Here is a 22,435-nt window from a genome sequence, read left to right on the forward strand (position 1 = left end):
GCTCGTACACTGTAAACCATTGTTGGTCAAATAAAAAAGTATCATATCGCCTATTTTCACTTGGTTTCCTAAAGAGTAAGAGCTCTGGGAGGCTTAACCTTGCATCATCATACAATGCACCATGTTTATTTTCAAGGGGATGATCCCAATTCCCCAAACAAGGAAAGAACCTTTCCATCAACATGTGTAAAAGTGGTTGGCCTCAAATAAAACCAGAGCAATTGACTTTAAAAAAAAATGCAATAAATCAAATTAACATCGTTGTTCAAGTGACAATCCTATTTCCAGGCATCAAGCTGCTGCCAGAGATGAAACCTCAAATATGTCAAACAAATCAGTGGCGCCTTTGTGCCATTTACAGAAAGCATGGCATCATCTGCCTTTCTCTGGCTAATGATAATGTATGGTGCTGTTTTTGCATGTATCTTAGACATAAACCTCTCCTAGACAACAAATCCCGTGTGTCTGCTGCTACATGATGTATGTGAGGTAACACGTTGTTTATAGTCAGTCAGTTTCTCAGAATCATAACTACTGACTGCTACTGATTTGTCGCTTGTGTATTGTACATAGGCAGTGAAAGAGGTTTGTGTAGGGCTGCCTTTATGAAAGCCCATACTAAAGGGAGCAAAGTGCCAGAGAAGAAGGAGATTAGGTGGATGGTGGATTCTTAAATCTGCAACTAGCAATCTGAGAAACACTGTAGTCTTTTTTAGGCAGGGGTCCAGTTATAAATGATTAGCTTGCTGTAGCTAAGTCAACTGATAACCTGCCTTGGAATCGCAACTCCCCATCACAACAGATACAGGGTTTAGTCTGTTAAAAAAAAATATATATATATATTATATATATATATACAGTATATATATTGTAGAGGTATCAGTACCGTGTTAGCCGAGCTTCAATAATCAATGTACAGTGTATCTCGAAAGCTCGCACAAATAAAAGCATTTCGTTAGCCACAGAACGGTATCATCTATTTATTTTTTGATTATATATATATATATTGAAATACACAAAGAAATACCGCCTTAACACAATAAATCACTGGTGTCCGCAAAAACTGTTGAAGTATAGTATAAATAGTACTAGACAGTGGTGCTAAAGGTTGAAATAATTATGTGACGACAAAGAAAGCAACCTTATAAAAAGCACACAGGCATACCAAAGAAGTGTAAACAATAAATTTATTCAAGTGGGTTAAAAACAAGGGATAAAGATTAAAAGAGGAGAGGGACTCACATCTACCATACAAGTGTACCTAGAGGCAAGGGTATAATGATTAGAAAAAGTTCCAATTCCAAGTTCAAAAAACCACAAGAAGCTCTGATTTGAGCATACATGTGTATCAAATATATACACTGCAAATAAGTGCATTCCCAAAAAGTCAATTTATGTTGCAAACCAATAACTGCAGTAGATGGAAGCATGAATAGCAGAAATGTCAGAATTATGTATACATCACCATTAGGGACATGGGTGTCAAGAAACAAGGTATAGCCGTAGCCTCTTATCAGGAAGGAAAGGTAGGTGTCCCACTCCTCAAACTCCCACTCCAACGCGTTTCGACTTAAAACGGTCTTCTTCGGGGAGTCTGAGGAGTGAGGAGGAGAACTTTTTCTAATCATTATACCCTTGCCTCTAGGTACACTTGTATGGTAGATGTGAGTCCCTCTCCTCTTGTAATCTTTATCCCTTGTTTTTAACCCACTTGAATAAATTTATTGTTTACACTTCTTTGGTATGCCTGTGTGCTTTTTATAATGTTGCTTTCTTTGTCGTCACATATATATATATATTATATATATATATATATATATATATATATATATATATATATATATATTGTGACAAACGGCTTACTCCGGGGCTCCGCCGTCTGTCCGGGACTGTTAGAACACGGTCTTTTAGGGTAGGTTAAATGATGAGACGTCACGTACTGTTCCTTTAAACAGGCTATGCCTGGTTTATTCAGTCCCAGGCACTGAGACTGCCACAGTTTAAACAGAAAACAAAGCCAAACAAAAAGCTGCTCGTCTGAGCGATAACTTAAACTTAGATGTCCCTGACTCAGAGTTGGAAGTGGCTTGTCCACTTCCACCAACAAAATAAGTACCTTTGCAGTCTTTAGACAAACTAACAGAATGAATGAAGCGATTTGGGAAAGAGGCTTTCTCACCCCTCTGCAGTTCAGCAGCCTTCCAGGCTCTTGGGCGGGGCCCAGAGGAAACAGGAAACAGGTCTTATATACCTGAACTCTAATCAGCATGACAGGTGACAGAAAACAGGCAGCAGACAAACTGTGGAATGGAGTGCCTGTACCACGAGGCTGCCCTGTTCAGCTTAGACAGGACAGAAACTGTTCAGTATCCTGGGAGCCCTGTATATGGAGTTTATTACCAACCCCTGGTTTCTGTCACATATCCTCCCCCCCAGCTCAGACCTCGAGGGGTGAGCGACCATGGATATTAGGGAGTGCATCCTTGACAACCCGTCGGCATTGCCATGTTTGTGCCCCGACCTGTGTTCCACAGAAAATTTAAAGGGCTGTAGGCTTAGGAACCACCTGGTCACCCTAGCGTTCTTCTCCCTATTTTGACACATCCAGGTAAGGGGTGCATGATCTGTGACCAATCGGAACTTTCTCCCCAACAGATAATACTTGAGTGTCTCTACAGCCCACTTTATTGCGAGACACTCTTTCTCGACTATGGAGTAATTTTTCTCCTGGGGATTTAGTTTCCTACTTAAGTAAAGGATGGGGTGCTCCTCCCCTTGAGACTCCTGGGAGAGTACCGCCCCCAGCCCTACCTCAGATGCGTCGGTTTGGACTACGAACTCTTTGGAGAAGTCAGGTGTGACCAACACTGGTTGGGCACAGAGAGCTTCTTTCAGGCTTCTAAAGGCCTGTTCGGCTTCGGGGGACCACTTTACCATTAGCGGTCCTCTTGCTTTTGTGAGGTCGGTTAGTGGGGTTGCCTTAGTTGCAAAATTGGGAATAAACCTCCTATAGTAGCCAATTAACCCCAAAAAGGTCCTTACTTGTTTTTTTGTGACTGGCCTTGGCCAATTTTGTATCGCCTCTACTTTGAGTGTTTGTGGTTTGAGTAACCCTCTACCAATAGAATACCCCAGATACTTGGCCTCCTCCAGACCAATAGTGCATTTAGCGGGGTTAGCAGTTAGTCCAGCAGACCGAACTGCGTCGAGCACAGCTTGGACCTTTGGAAGGTGGGACTGCCAATCTTCACTATGGATTACCACATCATCCAGGTAGGCGGCAGCGTACCGAACGTGTGGTTTTAAAATTTTATCCATCATTCTTTGGAATGTGGCGGGAGCTCCATGTAAGCCAAAAGGCAACACCTTATACTGAAAGAGGCCGTCTGGGGTTGAGAAGGCTGTTTTTTCTTTTGCCCTTTCTGTGAGGGGAACCTGCCAGTACCCTTTTGTTAGGTCTAGGGTTGTGAGATATCGGGCTTTGCCCAGTCTCTCTACAAGTTCATCCACCCTGGGCATAGGATAAGTATCAAATTTTGACACCGCGTTTAGTTTCCGGTAGTCATTACAAAACCTTGTTGTACCGTCTGGCTTTGGGACTAAAACTATAGGGCTGTTCCACCCACTTTGGGATTCCTCAATTACGCCTAGTTTTAGCATTTTTTTAACCTCTAAACTTATAGCCTCTCTCTTGGCCTCTGGGATTCGGTACGGTTTAAGGTTAACTCGGACCCCCGGTTCAGAGACTATGTCATGTTTAATTACGTTAGTTTTACCTGGCTGTGTAGAGAAGATTTCTTTGTTCCTTCTCACTAAACTCTGGACCTCTCGTTTCTGATGCACGGACAGTGTTTCAGCTATGCTAACCTCTGGGTCAGTTTCTTGATTCTCTGACGGACCTGGGGGTACTAGGGTTAACAAGACCTCTCTATCTTTCCAGGGCTTGAGTAGGTTTATATGGTAAATTTGCTCAGGTTTCCTCCTACCTGGCTGCCTTACCCTATAATTTACTTCTCCCACTCTTTCCAAAACCTCATATGGCCCATGCCATTTAGCAAGGAATTTACTCTCCACGGTGGGAACCAGAACTAGTACCCTATCACCTGGAAAAAAAATTCTGACCCTAGCACCCTTATTATACGTATTCCTTTGTGCTTCTTGAGCTTTCTCCATGTGTTCCCTCACTATGGGTAGGACTGCAGCAATGCGGTCCTGCATTTGGGCAACATGCTCTATTACACTTCTGTAAGGGGTAACCTCGTGTTCCCAAGTTTCTTTGGCTATATCCAGTAAGCCTCTTGGATGTCGGCCATACAATAGTTCAAACGGGGAGAAGCCTGTGGATGACTGGGGAACTTCCCTAATGGCAAATAACAGGTATGGTAACAAACAGTCCCAGTTTTTCCCATCCTTATCGACCGCCCGGCGTAACATGCTCTTTAAGGTTTTATTGAACCTTTCCACTAAACCATCTGTTTGTGGATGATAGACTGAGGTTCTGAGATGCTTGATTTTTAGGAGTTTACATAGCTCTTTTGTTACTTGGGACATAAATGGTGTTCCCTGATCAGATAAGATCTCTTTAGGAATTCCGACCCGGGAAAACAGAAGTACTAACTCTTTTGCTATGTTTTTAGCAGAGGTGCTACGTAGGGGAACTGCCTCCGGATATCGGGTAGCATAATCTAATATTACCAATATATGCTGATGTCCCCTAGCAGACTTTATTAGGGGTCCTACTAGATCCATAGCAATCCGGTCAAATGGTACCTCTATTATGGGAAGGGGTACCAATGGGCTGCGGTATGCTTTGAACGGGGCGGTGATCTGACATTCTGGGCATGAGGAACAATAGTTTGTAATTTCTGCCAGAACCCCAGGCCAATAAAAGCTTCGGAGAACCTTTTCTTTTGTCTTTTCCACCCCTAGGTGTCCCCCCAATGGATGACTATGTGCGAGGTGTAATACTACGTTACGGAATGTCCGTGGTACCAACAATTGTTTAGTTGTAACTGATTTTCTTTTATCAACCCGATATACTAGGTCGTTCTCTACCTCGAAGTAGGGGTAAGCAAGTGACCTATCTGGTTGGCCATGAGTACTATTCTGGTCCTGTATATTTCCCCTTGCTACCGCTAATGTGGGGTCCTCCCACTGGGCCTTCTTAAAACTCCCAGGACTGACCTCTAGGTCAGCGAGGGTCTTATCCTGTACTGGGGTGGTAAGTGCCTGATCAACATCTTGATTTGGGGTATTCCCTACCAAAGTAGTGATGGGGAAGGGAATTTCACAGCACTCCTCCTTTTCCCCTTTCTTATTTGGGCCCTCGTCAACCTCCATTTCTGAAAAAGGGAAAGGATTTGTTTCTTCTAACACTTCGTTATGGTCTGCTATTGAACTCTGGGCGCTATTCTGAGCTGGGGACCACATTTTTAGAAAATGGGGAAAGTCGGTCCCTATTAACACATCATGTGCCAGTTTGGGTACAACACCCACCTTGAAATCTAAAGAACCAAATTCTGTTTCAAAAAAAACATCAACAGTGGAATATTCATGATTATCCCCATGTATACAACAAATTGCCACTCTTTGTGAACTGTTTACCTGTTTTTTCTTAATGGGCAATAGGTATTCGGACACTAGTGTGACCATACTCCCAGAGTCCAGAAGTGCCCGAACCCTCTTACCATTAACCTTTACAAATGCCCACAGATGGTTATTCAAGGGGTCCTCTGGGCTAGGGCCCATACATTGGGACAACAGCGAATAAGGTTCCACGCTGTTGCATTGCATGGGCTCCTCATTTAGTGGGCAGATTTTTGCTGTGTGGCCCCTCTCATGACAATTTACACATTTAGGTACATAGTCTGTGTCCCACTTAGAGCCTTTTCCCGGCTCCCCATGTTGGCTATTGCCCTTAGTGTGCGAACCACTGTTGCTGGTGCTGCGTGAAGGTGGTCGCCGCTCTTCAGCTCCCCTTAACCCCGGTACCCTTTTACCGTCTCTGGAAGAGTCCTGGAACCTCGGGTAGTGGGGTTGCTCCACGACTGTGGGTTGCGGGTGCTCTCCTGCTGCATTGTACCTTTCTACGAGGGCCACAAGCTCATCCGCATTGTGGGGGTCACTCCGACTGACCCAATGGCGTAAGGCAGAGGGAAGTTTCCTCAAGAACTGGTCCATGACCAACCGTTCCACGATGTGGCTTGCTGAGTTGATCTCGGGTTGTAGCCACTTCCGGGCGAGGTGGATGAGGTCATACATCTGGCTTCGGGTGGCTTTATCCATCGTGAAGGACCATGCGTGAAACCTTTGGGCGCGAACAGCCGTGGTTACGCCGAGGCGGGCGAGGATCTCGAACTTCAATTTTGCATAGACGTTAGCTTCGGCTGGCTCTAGATCAAAGTAAGCCTTCTGGGGTTCGCCGCTTAGGAAGGGTGCGATTAGACCAGCCCACTCAGCTTCTGGCCATCCCTCTCTCTGTGCCGTGCGTTCAAACGTGAGAAGATAGGCTTCCACATCATCCGAGGGTCCCATCTTCTGAAGGTAGTGGCTTGCCCTGGTCATTTTCGGAACTGGGGCTGCCGCTGCCAGTGGAAGGTTACTGATAGTCTCCCTCAGGATCTCGAGTTCCTGCTGTAAGCCCTGAGCGAACCGCTGTTGCTCCTCTTTCAGCAAGCGGTTTGTCTCTTGCTGGTTTGCATTCGCCTGTTGCAGGGCTTCATTCGCGTCTCTCTGGACAGCGACATTGCGTACCAGCGCACTCACCACGTCTTCCATCTTGTTTGGAGAGAGAGAAAAAAAAACCTTTTTTTTTTTTTTTTTTTTTCTTTAAAGTTCTTTAACCCCCAGACCTTTTAGTGTTCTGCCCGCATTCTCCACCATATGTGACAAACGGCTTACTCCGGGGCTCCGCCGTCTGTCCGGGACTGTTAGAACACGGTCTTTTAGGGTAGGTTAAATGATGAGACGTCACGTACTGTTCCTTTAAACAGGCTATGCCTGGTTTATTCAGTCCCAGGCACTGAGACTGCCACAGTTTAAACAGAAAACAAAGCCAAACAAAAAGCTGCTCGTCTGAGCGATAACTTAAACTTAGATGTCCCTGACTCAGAGTTGGAAGTGGCTTGTCCACTTCCACCAACAAAATAAGTACCTTTGCAGTCTTTAGACAAACTAACAGAATGAATGAAGCGATTTGGGAAAGAGGCTTTCTCACCCCTCTGCAGTTCAGCAGCCTTCCAGGCTCTTGGGCGGGGCCCAGAGGAAACAGGAAACAGGTCTTATATACCTGAACTCTAATCAGCATGACAGGTGACAGAAAACAGGCAGCAGACAAACTGTGGAATGGAGTGCCTGTACCACGAGGCTGCCCTGTTCAGCTTAGACAGGACAGAAACTGTTCAGTATCCTGGGAGCCCTGTATATGGAGTTTATTACCAACCCCTGGTTTCTGTCACAATATATATAGTGTTCGACAAACCTATACATTTGCTCGCCCCGGGCGAGTGGATTTAACATCGTGGCGAGCTCCTATTGACCCAAGCAGCCTACGTGTGGTACTAGGTGGCGAGTAGATTATTTTGTTCGGCGAGTAGATTTTTTGGTGATTTGTTGACCACTGTTTATATATATATATATATATAAATATATGATATATGAATATATGATATATGAATATATGATATATGATATATATATATATATATAATATATATATATATATAATATTGCTATGATATGTCCAGTAACGGGGCAAGAATAGAATTTGCATCTTAACTAAAAAGCCCACCAACAATAGAAATATATTTATCCCTGGGAGTTACCTAGATTGATTTGTACAATCATGCACCAGGGAAGTCTTGCTTCATAACATGGGGATAAAAAACACCTGGTAACAGTTGCTACTTTAATGATAAACATACAGGGCCATGACTACAGGTTGCAGTCAACGTCTTGGCCTTTTCCATTATGCTCCATGGAAATCTTTTCAGAACTTTAGTTTTGGTGCCAACCATAAGTTCTGATAACTGTGTCATACCTTGGCAATGGTAAAACTCCTTTTTTATTACATCGTCTATTAAATCGGATGCTTACGGCCTCATATTTGGTATTTGGCCTCTTACCTCAATGTATAAACCATTTTATATTTACTTTTAGATCATTTTAGCAAACAAGTTTTCATGGTTTGAGCTATAAAGTAGTAGATGCATAATTAACTAGACAAATACACCTGTTTGTACATGCAGTGTATAGCAGGGGTGGCCGAACCCGTGGCACGAGCCATAATATGGCTCGCAACGGCATTGGGAATGTCCTGCTGCTGCACCTAGTCTCCTTCCCGCACTGAATCAGGGCAGGTAGCAGAGGAGGGTAAATCCCTTGCTCTCTGCCGAGAGAAAATTGAGAGAGGAGGTGGAGGAGATTGAGAGGAGGAGAGTTTAGTGAAAAAGAAGAGGGGGAATTGATTGAAGAGAAAGTGAGAGGAGGAGTGATAGAGAGGAGGGAGAGAGACACAGAGGGGAGGAGAGAGTGGGACAGTGAGTGGGGAGAGAGAAATACTTGGGGGGAATGGGGAGAAAGGGGGAGAGAAATAGAGGGTGGGGAGATGAAATAGAGAGAGGGGAGGAAGAGAGAGGAGGTGGGGTGTAAGAGATGAGGGGAGGGGCTGGCAAAGCTGTCGGCAGCCCTGCCCATTCCACACAGGCTGCCGACCCCCCACTGCACTTCTATTGCCTCCCTACGGCAGCGACGGGGAGGACAGTGGCTTGGCAAGAAATTTGTGCCCATTTATTGGTCCGTCACCACTGGTGTATTGCTTCTACTAAACAATGCAGTACAAGCGCAGCAAAGAAACATGCTGTAAGAACTGCCAATACTGGGTCAGACCAAATGGTCCATCCTGCCTCCCACAGTGGCATGTACTGGAAGCTTCAAGATGAGTGCAGCATAAGGCATCACGCACCCCCTATCCCCTGACGTACGTTTGATCCTGCTACTGGCCATTGTTGGGCTTACTCGTCATGAATAGATCTAGCTTATTAATGTTACTTTCTATCACAACCTCCAGTTGTAGCAAGTTCCAGATGTTGATTGAGTAAACAAAAGGGCCTCCTTTTATTTGTTTTATACAGTATATGGCAGGTGAAAATGTCTGCACATGTCCCCTGGTCTTTGTATTATGTAACTTTGTGACTTCCAATGAGTACCTTTATTTCTTGTCTTGCTCTGAAAGATATACAGTAAGTACAGTCTAATGGGGTAGTTCAATATACTCAGAAGAAACCCTCTTTCAAGTCAATAAGTGTCTTCTGATGGTCTACTTCAGCATATATTGAACTGCCCCCTAAATATTGGAACCCGGGGCATGTGAACCCGGGACACCTTACTAACTGAGAGCACACAGTCCCCACACTGGGTCTCCTTTATGTAACACTGCTTTTATTGAAAATGTTCTACTTTGCTCTACTGTACTCTACTTTACTTTGATCAAATAAACACTTTTTGCTGTTTGGCAATATTTGTTACAGTAACCTACATATATTTTTGTCCATAGCAAAACTAAACACAAAATTGTTCTGTAACCCTCTGCCTGGGTCCTAGGGAGTTTACATCTAATGTCTCTTATCTTGGCTTGCTCAGAGTTGATTACCTTGTCGGAGTGCTGGATACGTGCAGACTGGGCGTTGGTATGATGGGCGTCAGGAATTTTATTCATACAAACAGTAGCTTTATTAATCACCATCGATAAAGTCTCACTTACACAGTATGCATCACTTCATGTACAATATGATCACTATTCTCTGTGTGTGCTCTGTATCATCTTCCCTAGATGCCCCCTATCTTGGCCCTCTCGGAAAGTGCTGACTCCTGTTACATAAGGGATCCCCTTGCTCTATAGTGTTGATAGTGCTCCACCTCCTTTAGGTCCTTGTAGGGCCACGTACTACACTCTCTCTGTCTGTGATCAGTATCCCTGTCTCAGGTACTGAATGCTATCACGTAGCCTTCTGGGTTAGAGTCAGCTCTGGACCCTCCGATAGCACTGGTCCAACTATGCCTAGGGGCTGCAGCCTGTGGTTTCCCCCACTGCCTCTGTAAACCTTTAGAGTAGTGTGGAGTCATGCCTGGGAAAGCTTCCCAAACAGGGCACTGTCCCTAACTACAAAACAATAAAGGGAATTCTTACCCTATCCTAGACATATCTAGAGTATAAACCTATATACACTATTCACAGTGAGATCCCCCCTCTTCAATTACTCCAGGGACCTGACCTTCTAGAACCCTCTCCCTCCTATATATATCCTGCCACGATGTCACTATCACTGGGCAGAAGAGGGTGGGGCTATCATTCTGCGTAGTTACCCAGCGTCATGAGGAAAGGGTGTTACCCTGTGTGAGCCCATACAGTTAACCCATTAAGGTAATTGTAATCGCAAAGGGGGGTTACAGTTCAAAAACTTTATCAACAAATTCTTCAGCAGTATCACAGTAAAGAAATACAGGCTGTGTGCAAAGTCTATTTTTAATCAAGGTATACTGTATGTGATACTGTCTTGCGCTCTGGGGTGGTGCTGACACACAGTCTTATCTGTGTATATTGATGCCATGTTTGAGAGAGATTTCACAGTGGCAGTGCCACTTCGCAAAGGGAGGCGGACCCAGAGGTATGGAAAGATAACTTCTTACCCCCGTTTCTGGTCACCTCGACCCCGTAAAGCTGATCCAAGCGGGTAGATGTAGTCCGAGGTGGCTGTGCCTGCCCTGTCGGTCCTGTCTGCAGCCGTGAGAAAGCCTCCCACACTCCCTGGGCAGCGTGCCTCCTGGATCACAGTGAAGTCTGTAGAAGAAGTGGCAGGCACCAGGAGCAACAGCAAAATACACGGCAATGACTGGCAGTCGAAACCCACGGGCAGGAAAAGGCTTTATTGGAGTACACACATAGGGCAAGTAGTCCCGTATTCTCCCTTGGAGGGAGAATGCCGTTTGTTTTGCTGTTGCTCCGGATGCCTGCCACTTCTATATGTAATCAGTCTAGGTTTAGCTATGTTTAAATGAATGAATTGTGGGGTGCGGAGGGACAGGAATATTTTGGGCCCTTTCCCTCTCTTCAGTGTTCTAAGAAATACAATGTTAGGCCTGGGACATAGTAGGATCAGCCTTGCTGACCCGTGCTGAGGCGCGCTCACGCTCAGCACTGAGCCCCTGCAGCCGCAATGAGAGCGGCTTTAGCAGGGGCTCGAGCCCGCTTCCGCACACTTGCGGAAGCGTGTGTCTTACCTACATTTTAGATTTGGCGCTCGCCGGAGTGCAGGGCCGGTCACGGTCAGCGTTTCGCCCAATGAGGGCGAACCAGCTCCGTGATGTCATTGGCCCGCCCCCAGACACGCCCACGGACAGCGCGCGCCCTAAGGCCAGGGAAAGCACCCGCTTTCCTTGAGCCTCAGCACGCCTCCGCACGGGAAAAGTGTCTATGCCCGAGGCCTTAGACCCGGCACTCTGGGCCCCCTTGTACTTACCAAGTATCAGAGTTTAGCCTCAATAAATCAATTTAAAGCCGCAGTTTAAAATGATGATTACACTAGACGGTGTGCTCGGAAAAGAACAAGCATTACACCTTGTCAAATGTGTTTACTAGGTAGGGATTTTATTGGTATCGTTTCACTTGATATTGATTTTTAATTACTGTTACAGTCACATTCGGTAATATATGTTTTATGAGAATACTGAACTGGGGGGGTCCCTGGATCTCATCTATGGTCTCCTGATGTCCTGGGGCTCCCCGGTTTCCTAGATATTTGTCGTTTTTTTCTTGCCGGTTTTGACACAAAACAAAAAAACTACACATATGGCCACGGAGTCACGAATCGAACATCTCAACGTCGTCTCCCGATGATGTCGATAGTTCTCTATTGGGCGTCTGACTGAGCTCTGACTCATTTTGTGTCCTGCGGGCACATATTCTACCTGGTGCCAGACTGGGAACAGTGGGGTCCCAGTACATCACAGGATCCCCCAAAAAGGGAGCCGTGTGGAATGGTGCTGTAACTCTGCCCAGGTAGCATAATACAGGCAGAGGAAGACAGAAACTACAACAAATACATTAGGGACCCATCATCTAGTTGGGGTATTAAGAACTTGCTTAGTTTCTGTGTACACAGCACTTCAATGGACTTGGTACATAACACCTCATAAATACTTAAGTAGACACTCAGTCAATATGTCTTTGCCTGTATTTGTCCCACTGACTGCATAATGAATTCAGAATACAGTGTATGTATAGTGCAGTTGGCGCAGGACAGAAATGTACATGTGAGCATCTTTCCAAGTACAATTAATCCTCCATGGCCAAGTGAGGATTAAGCCTCTTTCCTGAGCAAAGAACGTGTTCATTTTCTCAAAAATCCGAGGGCCAACACCAAGTTTAGAATAAAACCAAGTTTTCCTTAAATGAATGATCATCCTTTGCTGCTGTTTAGCTTGCAAACGTGTACTGAGAAAAGGATTAGGGGTTTTGTTGCTTGTGTGTGCAGGCTTGTGTGTGCAGGCTTGTGTATGCAGGCTTGTGCGGGTGTATCTGAGTGCAGCAAGAAGTATAGGATTGTGTTCGCATTGAATAAAATGCAAACTATTCTAAAGAAAAAAATGTAAGAAGGATTAGTTATTATATTCAATACAAAGCTATCTTTATTCCCTATTTTAAACGGAACATAAAAACATGATTCTCTGTACTCTAGTAAGGTCAATCACTACTCCTAGATTGATGATATTACATTATGTTGGCCTTTTAACTGAATGGACAATACTGCATAGCAGCAATAACCACACTTCAGTGAATTGCCCTTTGGTGAACATTATGATCAAACCAAATTAAGGTTTCACCTGTTTGTGAACCGAGACCCTAGTTTATGTGTGCTACACCTGTTGGCTGCAGTGCATTAAGCTGCTGACAGAAGACTTCTCCTTTTCGTTGTTGTGCACTGGAGTTAAATGGGAACAAGTTGCAAATCATATTTCTTTAATGCGACACTGATGTCTCAGGAGAAAAGTTTAGCACCTACCCAGAATTGAAACATGTAATTGACGCAGAGAAAGAAGGCAGCGTCCATGATGAGTTGGCACCATGGTCAACTAAACCGAGCTCATATCAAAGTGTCTGAAGGTGCCTAACCGATTAGCACCCCTTAGTACATATGGGCCAAAGCTCTTTGTGACCTGTACGCTAGGAGATGTGCCATGGTGTTCCTGCTTAGTCAGGCTTACAGCAAAGCAGCATTTGGAATGCTTGATACATTGCATGTGTTGCATTAGAATAGTAGAGAAACTAACTCTGGCTTCTGAACCCATTTAGTGCTGAAGGGCTGCAGCACAGATACACTAAATGGTTAAATCTTCCCCGGTAAATTGTTTGTACCAGAAATCCCCAAATAGGAGTCGCAGGTGTGGCTGTGCAGTTGGTGGGAACCTGTTATGTGTGACCAGCAGTAATTAAGATGTTTTTTGAAGTGAAACGTCTCTACTGGCACAAATGTCCTTCATGGAGACGGAAGTACTGTAACGGAAGTGACGTCACGCTGCTTAGAAGCGTATGCCACGTGCAGTGACACGTGCGCATCTGCTGCCTACTCGTTGGTGGAGATGAAAATGCCATCATGCGCGTGCAGGCGCATGCGCACAGGAAGAGGACGGTGACGGCGCATGCGCAGAGGCAGCCAGACACTGGCACATGTGCAGGCACGGCCACTACCGCATGCGCAGAGCTGGTCTGTTGCACCACGCCTAGAGCATGCGCAGAAGGTGGCGTTACATACGCATGCGCAGAGCCACCCAGCACCGCCGGCATATGCGCAGAGGTACCCAGTGTAGGTTGCACATGCACAGAGGCGTCAGTGCTTGCGCCAGTATCCACAGACTCAGACTTCGGTACACACACTATAAATATAGAAGTGCAAGTAGGAAAACATTTATACATCTACCATTTATAATAAAAAAAGACAGAAGTGCAAAACATCAAAGCTGTGTAAACATATAACACATGAATTGTATATAGATGAATATAATATAGTAACTGTAATAATTATTGGAGAAAAAAAAAAGGGTGTGTGCCGAGCACCCGTGTACTAAGGCCCGGGCCATGGGGCCTTCGCCCGCGCTGAGGCGTGCGGAGGCTGTGGGAAAGCCGGCGCTTTCCCTGGCCATGGTCGACAGGCCATAGGGGGTGTTCCTAGGGGCGTTCCCAGGGGTGTCACAGAGCTGGTTCGCCCTCATTGGGAAACCGTTCACGTGACCAGTGTGTCGCGCCAAGAAATCAGTTTCCCCTCCTGCCTCCGCCCATGTGCGCCCACACAGTCTATGAGTGCGATCAATGCCTTAAGGCAATCTGATCGCGCCCCGTGCGGACGCCTCCACACCGTCTCCCACACCATGGACTCAACCTAAGTCAAACTTCTTTGCATTTATCACTGAAATTGTATTTTGATTTTAATTTGGATTGAATGAAAGACTTTTGAGAGTTAGAAAACACAAAGAAGTTTCACTTCTAATGCACGTGCTCGGCACACACCCCATACAGGGTATATTTTATTTTATATATACAAAAGTCAATTTCAACCTTAAAAGAGAAGGAACCGCTAAAATAAATGTTAAGAACATTGAAAGATGGTTATTGCTAGACAATTAATAATTGAACAATCAAGTGACAAGATGACAATACTGGCAAGATAAGATGCTGGGACTTTGTACAGGTTGGGCTATAATCTCTTTTATCAAAGTGGAAGGTGATGTATATTTCATGGGAATAAAAGTATAATAAATGTGTGACACATCCACAACTTGAAACCTGGATAACAAAGCTCAATAGGGTTATTCATTAAACTGCAAGAGTGCCGGACAATCTGTGTACTGAATAGTCCTCAATGTGTTCCTATAATGTGAATGTTTTAGCTATCACCGGCTCTGGGATCAGGGGAAATTAGGTAATTAAAACACATTTAAAACATAGACTCACAATGGAATTATTTTTTTATGCTACATCCTTATTGATCTACGTTAACAAGAAAAAAGTGGTTCTCAGACAACGGACAAAATACTATCGTAAATCAACAATACCTGAACCTACCTGATTAAGGCGCTTACGTTGCTATCCGAAGCAAACATCACACTGGGAATGATTAACAATGAGTTGGTTCCTTTGTTTCAACAATAGAATGGCATATTATGGCTTTACATGGTTTTGTGACAGAAGTTAGAAGTTTCAACATACTGTATGGCGAATAACGTGCTCACAGCTATTCAAATATGGTTTTATCAGTGTGACGCTGTGGGAGAGGTTATATATCTAAGTCTCCATGCTGCAAAACCAGGGCATAAAACTGCACCAGATGTAGCACAGAAAAGTTATTCCCTTGAAAGCCTTTGGAATTTTTTTTGCTTTCAGAAATCTGGTGCAGATTGTTTTATCCGCTGTTTCAGCCAGGAGACTGAAACATACAGTAGCCCAGTGGGCAGTAGAGCTATTGAGCTGGCAGCACAAGTGGATCACACAGTCTGGGCGCTGCATATGAGTTAAGGCGTGTGACAGAGTAACTCAGCTGAGCAGATGAAATGGAGTAGCAAGCAGTTACCATCTGTGTGTGACAAATGCAGACTGCGTGAGATAGATTCACACACACACATAGACATTAAGATATACTGTACAGTAAAGATACACTATTTATAGAGAAAATACTTTTAAGCATTTTTTTCAAACAACGGTCAATGACATTTTTAATGTATTAGAATGCAACAAGCATTTTTTGTTTTATAGCAACCATTTACAAAGTCATATCCCCTTCCTCTTTTGAAACATGCTTTGGCACATCCCTTTTTGAGCCCTGCCCTCTCTCTAGCAGTGCACCAATTGTATCTAGTGACTGCCTGGTCACATGATCTTCCCCACATAACTTTGCATCTTTGGTCCTCTTCTGCTGCACTGACAGCCATTTAGTGAACCCCTAGTGAACGGATTGACCGGCAACTTATCTAATTAGTTTTCATTGTGTGAACTGTATTGATGCACATAATAAAGGGGGAAACCGGCAGCTTGGACTTCTGCTCTAATGCATTGAAGACAGAAACTAGCAATCCTTCTCCTCTTGCTATAAATAAATAAAAAATTGGTTTTGTAGACTTATTAAAGCAGTCATCCCAACTGCTTTAAAAATATATATATATGGATTTTAACATGATTAGAGCCGGGATATCTTCTGGTGCGGAGGCGCTATATATTTTAAGCTCGCAGAATACCCGGCTCCTCAGGCATTTATCATTTTAGCTGCCTGTCTTCAGCCCCCATCCCGGGGAAATAAAATGGTTGCCAAACGGCAGGCCAATATAGCAAGTTACAACAGATGCCATTGTGTCTTCCGATTGGATGATGTGATCTTCCAAATTTACAGAAATTTTGGGTAGGATTGCTGCTTTAAATGTGTGTTTCTATGCTTTTTACAGTGTTTAATAGTACGGTTTCTTGGAGAAATCTGTTGGGGGATGGACAGAAGGCATCCCATGTCTTCCCTGGCTTCATCACGCTTATTCCTTCAATGGGCATGGTTTTCAATGTCAGGCCGATGCTAAACAATCATTTTAAAGATGTTGTGCTGTACTGTTAATTGTAAATACAGTGTTTCCATTTTTTATTTTTTTATTTTGTTTCAAAACCTTTTTGTGACACAACTAGCTTGGGATGTGCCACACAAGGAATTCCCACCGCCCTGGTTGAGAATCACTGGACAACGTTGTTATTATTACACATGATTTATAATGAGAATTGAGTGCTGAGTCTTTTAATGTGTTAACTTCCTCCATTTAACCTTAACATGCTTTCGAGTAGCTGTTACTTGATTGAAAAAGATACACCATGGAACAGCTACTGTATCTAATATTTGCATGACATTTTTCAGCCCTAATTCCTTAAGGTACCTTATCCTGCATTTGATGAAATCATCCATTAAGTGTAAGTGTTGGAGAAATTCTGGATGCCAGCCAGAGATACCACTGCAGGTGGCTGGAAGACTTTGACTAGTTTCCCAGAGTTCAATCTCTTTCATTTCAGCTACATGACTACCTTGCTCTTAAGATATATACCGAGAAAGATTGCGCCCGTACCTCGGGGTAATTTAAATACCCCCATTTTACGAAGGCCAATAGGGAGCCGCAAGGTCAACCCCCGCGTCATACCGCATGACACTGGATATTTATGCCGCCATTTTGTTTCCCCTGCAAGCGCTACCTTCCGCTGTAACTATCTCGGGAACTAGGCGGTTACAATGAATGTGGTTCAGCTCCTCGCCCTCTTATATTAAAATGGGGGGATGTGATTTTATGGAGTCTCTCCATGCCAACCTCGATGTGGCACTCCTGATACATAGGAATTTGTGTGAGACTTTTAAATAAGAGCACCGCTGTATTTTTCTAAAAGCTTTTTTATATCAGCCCTGATAACTGTAACTTATTCCCACTGCGTTATTCCCTCAGGTATGAATCTGGGACTAATAATAAAAGAATTATGATCTAGGATATTTGTGACTGTGCTTTTTGGGCCCAAATCTGTGAATCTACAAATGATAAAACAAGCATGAATAATATTAATAGAGGTGTGAAATGGCTGAGTACTTTCACTCCAATATGCTGTAGGTTGTCGAGTGTAACTGCATTTGTATGCAACTTGTGTTGTGATTTCATGCTAAGCACGTAAAAGAACGCTCAGTTAATTACAGTCTTTATTAGTAGCCAATATTTGAAGTACTGTCGCATAAAAAGCAGTGGTGTTGTGGTTAATCGCAGGAGAGTGCACTCCTTTTTTTATCACGATTAGAAAGCTCTTTCAACACTAATGTGAAAGGTTTATTCTACATTTTTTTTTTTTTTTTACTGTTTCTATTTTTAAAACGAATGCTTTGTTCAGGCGATATATAAGCGTTTCAAAACGCTTATCCCGGAGGTTAAAATGCAGCTCTCCCCAGAGCATTCGTCTGAAGGTTACCATGGTAACCACAGAAGCTAGAGATGAAGAAAATCATGGGGGGGGGGGGGGGAGTTCACGCTAGAAAAACAAGAGCAGGAAATGCTCATGGGAAAAGATTCGCAGCCCATCCTCCCCAGCAGTGCAACATTTGTGCAACACTTTCCTGTTTGTGATCATTTGTTGCCAATATTCCCAGCAGTTTGAGCTGCAAACTGTAACAATAGCTAATGTTACCTTAGTAATATAAGGATATATTGAAGCTGCTGAGTTACACTGACTGAAGGACTGATGAAAACTGAAAGACGGCCATTATGTTAGGGCTGGGACCCGCGGCGCGGGCGGCAACGTGAGCGTTCTCCACCAGCAGGGGAATCCTTCTGAGCATGTCCCAGTCCCCCCTCGCTGCACGGCTCACTACGCGCTGTGACGCGTCAGCCGGCAGGGGATGCAAGAAAATTGTGATCCCGAGCGGTGACGCGTCACGTGGTGCGATGATGAGCCTATCAACGGTGGGGGCGGGAGCTGTCAGACAGCTTCCTACACAAGGTAAGGGGGTGGTGTGTGTGTGTGTATCAGCGTGTGTGAGGGGGGCATTTGTGGGGAAGGGGGAGGGAGCGGGAGATGCTTACATACCTGCAGCCCGCAGCAGCTCCCTCCTGCAGCCCGGGAGACCGAGCCCGTGGAGGGAGGGGGGGAGTAGCGGGTCCCTCCGCTCAAACCACGCCCACTCCCACTCCCGCCCCCCTCCCGCTCCGGCTCCCGGTTCCCTCAGACCGCATATCGCGGTCTGTGCCTGTCAGCGCGCCGCTGACTGAGGGAGCGGGGCCTTAGCCTTAGGCACACAATCAGGATTTTTAAAGATTTAGAACAGGAGCACCAAACGATTGCCAGCTTAGGTAAGAATGTAGCATTACACATTGTCACATGCTTTACATATACAAAGAAGGGGAAAAAAGGGGGGGTAGTATTGCTGCTTTTAACTCTTATAGGCTTTGGTGGGGGGGGGGGAGCACTGCAAATAAAATACCACACTGTGCACCTGAACAAACTGCAATCACTGCAGGTAGCCAAGGAATTCAGCAAAAAAATACCAATGTTATACAGAACTTGTATCTCGTTGTTTGTAACAATGTTTAAGACGTAATACTGGACAGCTGCACAATATGGGAACCGAATAAAACCAGTGACCATTCCGCAGCCTGAACACTTAACGTGAGAATTGAGGTCTAGTAACATTCTTCTATAAAGTTGAAAAATGCTGCTCTCCTGCAATGCACGGCTTCAAAATCTCGCCCCACACCTGTGGTTTTTTTTAAATGGTTTCAAAGAAGACTTGCCTCCTATATATACGGAATGTAAATCCATGGGAAATATCTGAGCCGTAGCTGATGAAATATTTACATGTTGTATAGACTGCAGAGCAGCACCGAACTGGAGCAAACACCACTTACACCCAGATTTACTAAGCAGTGCTACTCCATAAGACACCTGCTGGCGCCCGAAGACGCCTTACAGACCATCCATGAATGGCACTGCCTAATAAATATAGTCCATAATGTGGCATGGTCTTGGCCCAGAGAGATTCAGCTAAAGGAAGAATAAAACATTAGATTAGAAGAAAATGCATGAAATGGACTGATATTTTTGCATGAATCATAGACCTGGCCATGTTGGATTCCATTTTTATTGGTACTGTAAAATATTGTTGTTTAGTTGCCAGTAAAGGCTGACAAGCAGAAGGCTCTAAAATTGTGTCAAAAATTGTGTCAAAACTGGACGGAAACTTCCAGTAACTTGAGTCGGAGATTCAGCATGGTAGTGCCGAATCGTCACCATCACACCTCAATGAATTACCCCCTTACGCTCTAACAGCAGAAAAGGGAGATAACCTTTTAAGAATGACACTTTGCTTTAAAAAGCAAGTAGAATTGCAAGTCTGTAAATAAAGGAGTATATTGGGTTTATGTCAATAAGTAGTCGACCTCCTAGTGCATTACACTTTGACCCAGATACATCAAGCTGTGGTAAGAAAAACCGGAGGTGTTATCTCCCAAAATTAGTACATTTTTGATCAACTTGCATGCTAGAGATACAACTCCAGTTTTCCTTCCTGAGGTACCTGGGCAGACCCGTTCTTAGGCGTTAAGCAGGTAACACGCCACATAGGGGTGGCAGTTCTCAGAGGGCAGCAAGATGGAGACAGTAATAGCACTGCTGCCTTGCTTTTTATTTTTTTAAATACATGTAGGATTGTAGCAGGGGGTTCTCCGGAGTTGAACCCTGTTAATTTCAGCTCAGAGGACCCTCTTCTCCCCGAGATACTCAACTCCTTAAGGCGTGCTGGGATCTCGGCTCAGGTTTCTCAGCACATGGGCCAATAGGAAGCCACATATGACGTCAAGTCTTCCTATTGGCCCATGTAATGGGACATCTAAACCTGAGCTGATACCGAAACCCCCTAAGGAGGTAAGTATCTCAGGAAGCAGGGGGTCCCTGGAGCTGAAATTAATGGTGATACCCTGTGAAAAAAATATTTGTTTTTGGGTTTCAATTGCAAAGGTGTCTGTACATTGGCAGCCTTGACTTAAAAATACTGTCATTCTATGTTTTCACAGGGACACATTTATTGAGGCGGATCTGGTTGACTCTTCTGCTACTAAATCTCTCAGTCTAGAAACGATCATCCTTAGACCATCCAATAGCCCACCAGTATGCTTCGGAAGAGGACCTAAACTGAGGACTAGGAACAGGTAAAGGGTCAGGAATGTTTCAGGTCATCCTATAAATTCACAAAAACGTCCTATGTAAAATTGATTCAAGGGACTGTCCCAGCTCGGTCCTCAAGAGCTATTGACGAGCCAGGACTTCAGGGCAGTGCATACCTGAGTAAGTTGTGTTAATTAGAATTACAGGTAGGTTCATTGGTAAAGTATGTGTTACAGTAATTAGGGAAAGCTTTAAAATCTGGCCTGTTGGAAGCCCTCAAGGGGTGAGCAACCCGCTTTGCGCCACCCTCCGGGGCTTTAAAGGTTCATCTTATTGATGTAGGGTTTTATTAGTCTATCCTGTAGTGTTCTCTAAAAATTGAGATGATTGGGCATACTGGAGATGAGTGTCCCCCTGAATTAAGATCAGATATAAGTAGTAACCCTTGTTGCTTCATTGTATAGCTTTTAAAATTATACACAAAATAACTATGCCATGAAGTTGTCTTCCCTGGAGAAGTAAGGAGCTGAAGTCTTCTCCAGCACTGTGATGACATTGTCACTGCATATTAAATAGGGGAAAAGATATAAATATGAATAGTGTGTGACAGGAGAGAGATAGATGAAGAGAGATTATGTCTAGTACTTATACCCACTAGACTCCTCTCATATATGGTGGAAGGGAATTTAGAGACTGTATGATTTGATATGCTTGTGTGCAGTATGCTATCAAAGCTGTTAGTCTGTTATAGGGGATCTTAGATAGACATCGTTTCCCCCACTGTCTCCTTTGAGGGTGGAGACATATTGGATTCAATATATTTGTGCTGTTACTGCAGCATGAAATACAATCTTTTTGCCAATAAATAAATATGACACCACACATTTTAATTACTTTACATTAAGGCTCACCACAAAAATGAAGATGGATGTACTGCATCACGAGTCATTGCAAAAAACAATGAACAGAGAATATGTTTACCTTTTGGTGACACTTTGAACATAAACCACTTAATCCTGTTTATGACATACTACAGGTGATAATTTACCAATAACTGAAAGGCACATCAAGTGTTGTGCTGCTTCGTGCTCAACTATATTATCCATGCCCATGCATAAGCACTAAAAATAAACAAAATTTCAAATAAAATATTCATTTGTGCTTTACATCAAAAATGTAGTTGGGGTCACCAACACAGGGAGCATCCACATCCATTGAGACATGACTTGCCACCCTACCACCAAATGGGCCTGTCTACACAATCCCCCCTAGCCCACCACGCTCAATTTGGCCAACAGCCACCCAACCCTTCCCCCACTCAACTATTCGGCTGGGGCTGTAGTCCTGGGCCCTGAGTAACCTCTTGGCGGGCCTGATTGCAATCATATCTATTTGAGTCATTCCAGTCATGCTTCTGTATTCTGAATTATATGAGGGTGAGTACTGTCTGTACAAATTCACCACAAACTATTCTGCCAAACAAGTTTTCAGACAAGATATTAAATAGAAACTTGTGGTGGAAAACAATTACTCACAACACTCGGGGGCTAAGGTGTCCTTCCACAGTGTGCAGGCTAATTCAGAAGAAGTCCACACTTCAGGGTGCTCTCTCTAATTCAGGGGGAGCACAAACGCATCAACGGGACAGACACGAATACAGCATCTGTATTCTACCCATATTCACTCTGCTTTAGCCTAGTCATGTCCTGTAGCTAAAGATGACCGTTT

The 22,435-nt window shown here is 44.2% G+C and overlaps 1 protein-coding gene across 3 annotated transcripts in view; it reads left to right on the forward strand.

Annotated features, from left to right (window-relative positions):
- SHROOM3 (shroom family member 3) overlaps positions 1 to 22,435 on the forward strand; it is a 413,191-nt gene that overhangs the window by 301,949 nt on the left and 88,807 nt on the right. For all 3 annotated transcript variants that reach the window (XM_075606730.1, XM_075606734.1, XM_075606741.1), the window contains one exon: positions 20,617 to 20,751. In XM_075606730.1, coding sequence (XP_075462845.1) covers positions 20,617 to 20,751 — 135 coding nt within the window. The remainder of the gene's footprint in view (positions 1 to 20,616; positions 20,752 to 22,435) is intronic.

This window comes from Ascaphus truei, chromosome 1, assembly GCF_040206685.1.
Source record: "Ascaphus truei isolate aAscTru1 chromosome 1, aAscTru1.hap1, whole genome shotgun sequence".
NCBI classification, from domain to species: Eukaryota; Metazoa; Chordata; class Amphibia; order Anura; family Ascaphidae; genus Ascaphus; species Ascaphus truei.